The sequence below is a fragment of the Limulus polyphemus genome, unplaced genomic scaffold (assembly GCF_000517525.1).
Source record: "Limulus polyphemus unplaced genomic scaffold, Limulus_polyphemus-2.1.2 Scaffold944, whole genome shotgun sequence".
Lineage (NCBI taxonomy): Eukaryota > Metazoa > Arthropoda > Merostomata > Xiphosura > Limulidae > Limulus > Limulus polyphemus.
Genome location: NW_013666554.1, coordinates 265,845 through 273,715, shown reverse-complemented (window position 1 = coordinate 273,715; position 7,871 = coordinate 265,845). Strand labels below are relative to the sequence as shown.

At 33.2% G+C, this 7,871-nt stretch overlaps 1 protein-coding gene across 1 annotated transcript in view; it reads right to left on the bottom strand.

The window, feature by feature from the left end:
• Window positions 1-2,988: 2,988 nt before the first annotated feature.
• The window catches only part of LOC106461363 (growth/differentiation factor 8-like), a 7,168-nt gene continuing 2,285 nt past the window's right edge, over window positions 2,989-7,871 (bottom strand). The window contains exon 2 of the mRNA XM_013921181.2: window positions 2,989-4,979. Within this exon, the coding sequence (XP_013776635.1) occupies window positions 4,210-4,979 (770 nt within the window). The 3' untranslated portion in view covers window positions 2,989-4,209. The remainder of the gene's footprint in view (window positions 4,980-7,871) is intronic.

Here is a 7,871-nt window from a genome sequence, read left to right as displayed (position 1 = left end):
CCTTCAATAGTTCAATGCACCACCCCTCAAAGCTTCAGTAATCTACTATCGGTATTCCTAAGAGGCGTTTACCCTTCAATAGTTCAATGCACCACCCCTCAAAGCTTCAGTAATCTACTATCGGTATTCCTAAGAGGCGTTTACCCTTCAATCACCACTGACGAAATCAGTACCGCAATCGAATCAAAATACAAAACCAAGCTCCACGCCGTCTATAGCATCCACGGGTGTACCAATGCAGTTCATCAAAATCGTAACGACATCTAAATACATCGCAGAAACCATCTTCAACAACAGACTACATCTAGATACATCGCAGAAAACATCCTAAACAACACACATCTAAATACATCGCAGAAAACATCCTCAATAACACACGACATCTATATACATCGCAGAAAACATCCTCAACAACAGATGACATTTAAATACATCGCAGAAAACATCCTCAACAACACACGACATCTATATACATCGCAGAAAACTTTAGATGTCGTCTGTTGTTTAGGATTACATCGCAGAAAACATCCTCAACAACAGACGACATCTAGATACATCGCAGAAAATCATCCTCTTCTTCCACCCCGTCGTACAACCAAACAGACGAGACCCACCTACAGCCCTTCATCATTCTTCGCCCACCTACCAGAGACCCAGATGATTCGCCCCCTACCAGACCCTTTCTCAACAGGAGCAACTTCTTAAGTAACATCCGACGAATGATGAAAGATTCCACATTACAGTAAGTATCATACAGTCACGCCTATCACTCTGCCTCCTCTTACTTCTTCTCGTTAACTGGGCTCTGGCAACGGATTGGTGCCTTATCCGTGAAAGTGGGTCTTCCCGTTTCCCCCACATCAAATTTTTGGCATAGGATTTTTAGATCCCCGCCGCCCTTAATGAATTTAAGTCCTACATTGGCCGTTTATTGGAATTGATCAGTGTCTCTGCTTCACACTTCACTGAAACCCATTTTTATTATTTACACAACCACTTAAGACCTTTCTACCTCTTTACAAGTTCTTTTCATTCCTAATCCTCGAGCGAGCGAAGCAGTATTGATTAATCTTCGACCACCCCCGATGTTTAATTATTTTGAATATTTAATTACATCGAAATGTTTCTAATTAAGCACAAAGCTACACAGTGGACTATCTGTGCTCTGCCCATCACGGGTATTGAAACCCGGATTCTAGCGTTGTAAGTCTGCAGACATTCTGCTGTGTCACTGGGGGGCACATCGAAATGACTGCCAAACAGTACAGTACGTTCTTCCGCGGGAGAATTTAGTGATTTCAAAGGGTGAAAGACCTATGACATGTGTAATTAGGACATCAGCAAGTTAGATGCATTATATAACCAGTTTCTCTATTGTAAAAATCTTTATGCACGTCCAAACATATTAAACTGCTTTTTTCCTTGCTTTTCGGGATTTCCGCACCATTATTAGATCTCATAAATGCTTTCGAATTCGGTAGGGTTTTTCTTATTAATTCAATTCCTTACGACAAAATAATATGTATCGGGGTATCGAATGAATTATTTTGAAATTGACTGATGGCTTGTTGAGAAATAAATAAATGGTGTTTTATCGAGAGAAAAATAGTCCAAGTATTATACACCCTCTGCCACTGTATCATTTTCATATAGAGTTACGACAATACTGAGATTATCCTTCTTTCCAAGTGACTTACTTCTTACGACTCAATCGAGACCATAACTTATTATAACTTAGATATTTTCTAGTACGACCTAAACATTATTCAAGCTTAGCCGATTTTGAAGAACTGATTAACAATTTATGAAAACCAAATTCTTAAAAAGCCCATTGACTGTGTAGACTTTTTAAATACGCAATCACTAGTTATTCAAACCCACGTTACCATAACCCTACTATAAGACTGTTTCATACTTCATAGCCAATACTGTTTCCCAGTGATTCTCTAACAACTTAATGGTTCATTAAGCCTAAATTTGTTAAACAATGAAGCGACTTTTACGAACCAAACTTGAAGGACATAATAAAAAAACCCATAAAATATCAAATATTCATATTATAAAACAATACAAAATCATTTAAAACTACCACGAAGAACCGTGAACTTAGACTTCATTGAGTAATAAAAGTTAAATCTTGTCTATAAAAAAATTCTTGTAAAATTTATCATTTGCCTATAAAGACGAGTTTCGGTAATATTCTCAGGTCAAAAAACAACAGCAAAAAAACAACAAATGAAGTGTATGTCAATTTAGAATTTAATCAAAATTAGTAATTTCAAATAGACAAGCAAAATCTCAGTTTTGTTCTCTTGTTGAGTGAGGTGGTCACCATTAACATATCTTGTTCATGACATTTTATTCGTCGAAATTTATTATTACTTTTTTAAGAAATATAATAGTTCTGGTATTCGATGGATAAGTAACGAATTTTTTTTTCTGTATTTTAAAAATAATATTTTACATCTGAATACCACTTAGGAGAACTGGTAAACAAATATGAGAGGTATAAATAATCGCTCCCCAGTGACACAGCGGGATGTCTGCGGACTTATAACGCTAAAACCCGGGTTTCGATACCCGTGGTGAACAGAGCATAGATTGCCTATCGTGTAGCTTTGTGATTAACTATAAACAAACTGTCAATAGTCGATGTGTTTCCTATGTTTTATCAACTAAAGCAAATGTAATTACTATCATCACAAGGCTTTCTTGTTTTAAATAATTATATACAAATCATCAACTAAAATATGAAAACATTTAAAAAACAACGTTCTTATATATCGTAATCATATTTAAGAGTTCTTACATATATCATCTCCACAAAATTACTTTGCGAATTGAAAAAAGAAAAGGTAAATTCACCAATATATTACAATAAATTTCAACACTGTTTCATGGAGTATCTATAATTCACCAAAGCAAATAATATACATAAACATTCAATAATTATAAAAAATGTTAATATTTTTATTTCAAATTAAAATATTAAGAATTAGAATTTTTTACGCGAATAATTATGAACACATCTTTAAAGCAAGATTAATCTCAAGCTCAAGTAGAAGACTGGGAAATTAAGACGCAACACAAAATATGTAAAGTTTTGATTGTCTCCCTGACAAAATTTTTGAACCAAGAAGTAAGTGTAGGTGAATTCCCCAATAAAAGGGATTTTAATACTTAAATCCAAAAATCAGTGACATTAAAGTAAGAAAAATTACAAAAGCGAAATACCTGATGTAATGAATAAGTAATTTGTAGCCAAAATATCTGCTTTAAATAAATTATTATTTCACAAAACATACGCCAGATGTCACAATTATCTATAAATATTATTTCCAGGTGAGAAAAATCGTTAGGCCTATTATTGACTTAATTTTCTTGCTTAATATGATCAGCACTGACTTACCTGTGCTGAAATATTAAAATAGGCGAACTTGCAAAAGTTTTAAACAAAGTGCGCTTTATCGATCATATTATGTTCGAGAAAAAACACCGGAAATAACTAATAAATATATTTTCATAGTTAGCATAATAAAAAAAAATTCAAGCCACTTCTCATGTATGACTGAGATTTGCGTAAATTTCTAAATTTCCAAATGCTTTTCATAAGGTGAAATAGTAGTCTCATTCAAATTTCAAACCATGCTCTCCATTAGTTTCATCATGCTTATTGTAATATTGCTGAAATGGCGAGTACACTTTTAACGATATGTGAAGGAGTAACTAATAATTATTTTTATCTGATTGCTTCTTACTGATATTTGAAGTTATTTTAAAAACACCATTGATACGATTCCAAATCTAAAATCGATTCAAGTCATTAGAAGTAAAAAATATTGTCACATGGACACCACCTGCTCTTATACATCTATTTTTTTATTAATATCATTCACATGATATGATGCTTTTTTTGGCAAAATATCAATTACAAAATTAAAAATAATACAACAAGGCGTCTATACAACATTTACTTTTATCTCCTTGATCTTACACAAGCAGCTTGCATCATTTGCGCACGTGATGCCCTTGAGCTTCTCTGTGATATTGAAATTCGTGTTTGGAGTCTTTTTTAATAAAAATAGCGAAATAATAATCATGCTATTCGTCGCATAATCTAGAAAAATTGTTATTTAAAAAACTTACAGCGTGAAATATATTACATTATTATTGTTAAAGTTTAATTTTTAAAAGATTATAGAAAGGACGTTAAATACACTCACACTCTTCCACGACAGCATTAGGTATCTCCATTTGTACAATAGTGTCATTATGTGTTGCTACGAGCAAGGTTATGGACGAAAGACGCGAAGGAGAACAACATAATCTAAGCTGAGGGGGTTTATTGCTGGGATGGAGCCTTGTTAGATACCTGTGAACAACAGTAGTATGATGATAGTGTGCCAGACTGACGTCCTCTAGGCAAGAGCCTCGACAGTAGTAGGAGTCGTATCCTGCAGGGTAGATTATAAAATCTTGCCATCCTAGTTCGCTGAAAGAAACATGCAGACTGTCTCGACAACACTGAGTGGTAGTTGCTGAACAATTCTGAACATTCCGCTTTCTTCTTCCTAAACGATTTAAAAACTGCACTCGAAAACTTAAAAGAGGCTTAATGTTTTCGTTTAAAGATATTGCAGAGTTTAGGAAATCATCACTACAAGTGATGCACCTTATTTCTAGGTGGAGTTTTCGTCTTTCTTTTATCCACTGCAATCCAATGTGTGTCAGGTCAGCTTTTAGCCAATCATTATTTATTGGAGTTTCTTTAATCGCAATGATGTAAGAAGTCCAGTTATTACCCTGTTTCCTCCATTCCAGAAGCATGAAAGTTTGATTTAACACTACTTCCGAATTTTCCATTTTTACAAGAGCTTGTAGTTCTAGTGATTTGACATGATTCATCAAAACTTCAGGTTTGAGTTGAAAGGTAAAGAGCGCTGTCTTGGCATCTGTGTCTTTAAAATATTTCCGAGTGCCTAAAGAAATATGGAAATATTGTAACTGTGATTATTCATATTTTAGAAACAAACATCATAGCAATGAAGTTTCAGTTTGTTGAATCATTTGAAGCTGTTGATGTTTTAAAATATCACATTAATGTTTGGTACTATATTTTGAACATATTTTTGCCTTCCGACATGTCCAGCCCAGTTGATAATTAGCCTGAGCTCCGACATTCATCAAACAAGACAAAATAAAACAAAATACTATTTTTTAAATGCCATTAATTTAAAATTCTACAAGAACTGATTAAAAAGAAAGTTGATAAAAAAATTGGCAGATTCACGAGCTTTTTAATACTATTTTCACTGCAGTTTTGTCGTTTTAAAACCTAACATTAAAGCTGTAGTGCTTGAATATTAAATTGTGGAATTTAAGCTAATTTATTTATTATGCTTGGAAATCTAAACTTCATTTGTGAATTAAATCTAATAAAAATACATATGTATTTTACCAATAAAGCTTGCTAATTTGACCAACATACCCTTATATATATATATATATATATTCTATAGTTCAAACCAATGAAAAATGAACACACTCAACGTAAATGGTTTAAATAAACAACATATTTTAGAGATGAGGAATTAAATGCTTTGCACTGCAACAAATATAGTAAAAAACCTGAAATAACTATATAAATTCTAAAAACTTATGAGCAAAAGTAAATAACAATATATATATAACAACATGTTAACCAAACACTACCTCCAATATCCAGCGCCGACAAGGCCATCGCTTAATACCAGAGCTCATAAAGCTAGCTGGGATGCGACAGGCGTATCAAGGTATACTTATAACTAAGTTTTCAGGCAAACAAGCCATTGATTTCGATATGAATGATCGGTCGAGAAGTTAACTTTCAAGAGGCGTTTCTATCTTAATAAGCTATTTCTCACGTTTGAGCTATGACGTTTGTCACTTTTTTGTTAGAATTAGCTTATACAACAATATCGGTACAAATTACATGTATATCTACAGTGATTAGCAAAGATAGATTTTTTTAAGAAACTTAACAAAGTAAGATGACCTACAATATATTGAAATCAGTTACATAAAATCCACTGAAAGATTCTGCAGGTTTGTAAATTTTTCACAAAAGAGACAACGGAAGCAAAGAACCCACACTAAGGTGAAAGAGAAAAGACAATTTTACATGGGTTTTAAAGAATACAGTTTTACCTGGTGGTTCTAACACTAGTTAACTTGGTGATTTTGAAAAACACAGTACAAAGATATTTGAACTTGGTCAAATTGAAATATTCATGTGATAGTGAAATTATAGGTAGTACATGAAATTCGTAAATAATGACGTGGTGTGCCCATTGTTTTATCTAGTTGTGATAAGAATATTTTAAATCACACAGTACAACTTTATATGAAATTCAACATGTGACTATTTCTCATCATGTCCTCCCGGTGGGATTGCGGTAAGTTTACGGACTTACAAAGCTAAAATCTAGGGTTTAGTTTTCTGCGATGGTTTGTTTGTTTGTTACGAATTTCGCGCAAAGTTACACGAGGGCTATCTGCGCTAGCCGTCCTTAATTTAGCAGTGTAAGACTAGAGGGAAGGCAGCTAGTCTTCACCACCCACCGCCAACTCTTGGGCTACTCTTTTACCAACAAATAGTGGGATTGACCGTCACATTATAACGCCCCCACGGCTGAAAGGGCGAGCATGTTTGGTGTGATGGGGATTCGAACCCGCGACCCTCAGATTGCGAGTCGAGTGCCTTAACCACCTGGCCATGCCGGGCCTTCTGCGATGGACACAACTGATAGCCCATTGTGACTTTGTTCTAAGAAATAACAAAAACAAACAAACAAATAATTTCTCATTATAATTTCTTAAAAGGTTTCGGAATGTCCCAGAGGTGACGTTTGTAATGGTGTCCATCGGAGTCCAAAATATATTATCAAAAAAATTAGGTTTCTTTAAATACAGTTAACAAAACGAGACATCAACGTTTTTGACTTGCACAATAATTTATTTGTAAAGTTAAAAAATATAAGTTAAATAACTTATTCTACATTCTACATGTTTCGGTGGAAGACACATGAATAAACTTTGTGGTTTATTCTCCTGAAGATGGTAGAATTATTTCCACCGAAACATGTACAGTTTTAAAGTTTTTTAACTTATATTTTTTAAACTTTACAAATAAATTATTGTGCAAGTAAAAACTTTAATGTCTCGTTTTATTAATTGTATCTAATTTTTTTGCACAAGAACTGCCTGTTTTTCGTACTGAGGAGGCTTATTATTGTTGCCTATAAGTTACAGGTAATTAGTTGGTTTCATTTGATTCAATTTTTCTAAAACGAGAGTGAAGTTACATATTCTTGTGTTTCTATGTGCACTTTGTGAATTATCCCGCACGTTTATTAACTAACGCTTAATTTTTATTCTATACAATAAATCTGAATATCATTGTTGAACAAACAGTACAATAAAACAAAAATTATGCATATGGTGTATAAGGCCTATATAGGCTTCCAGTATAGCTGTGGTTAAAATTATTACCAGTCTTAGTGTGATGTAATATCAGACACATTTTAGGAAAAATATTAGTATAAAAGTTATATTTCAGCCAAATAGGTTATTCGTTTAGAAAATAGATAAGTACCTCCAAACATCATATTGATCTTGACTATTTTATTTAGAAAATAGATTAAGTACCTCCAACCATCACATTTATCTTGATAATTTTACTTAGAAAATAGATTAAGTACTTCCAAACATAATATTGATCTTGACTATTTTACTTAGAAAATAGATTAAGTACTTCCAAACATCATATTGATTGTGACTATTTTACTTAGAAAATATATTAAGTACTTCAAACATCACATTGATCTTGACTA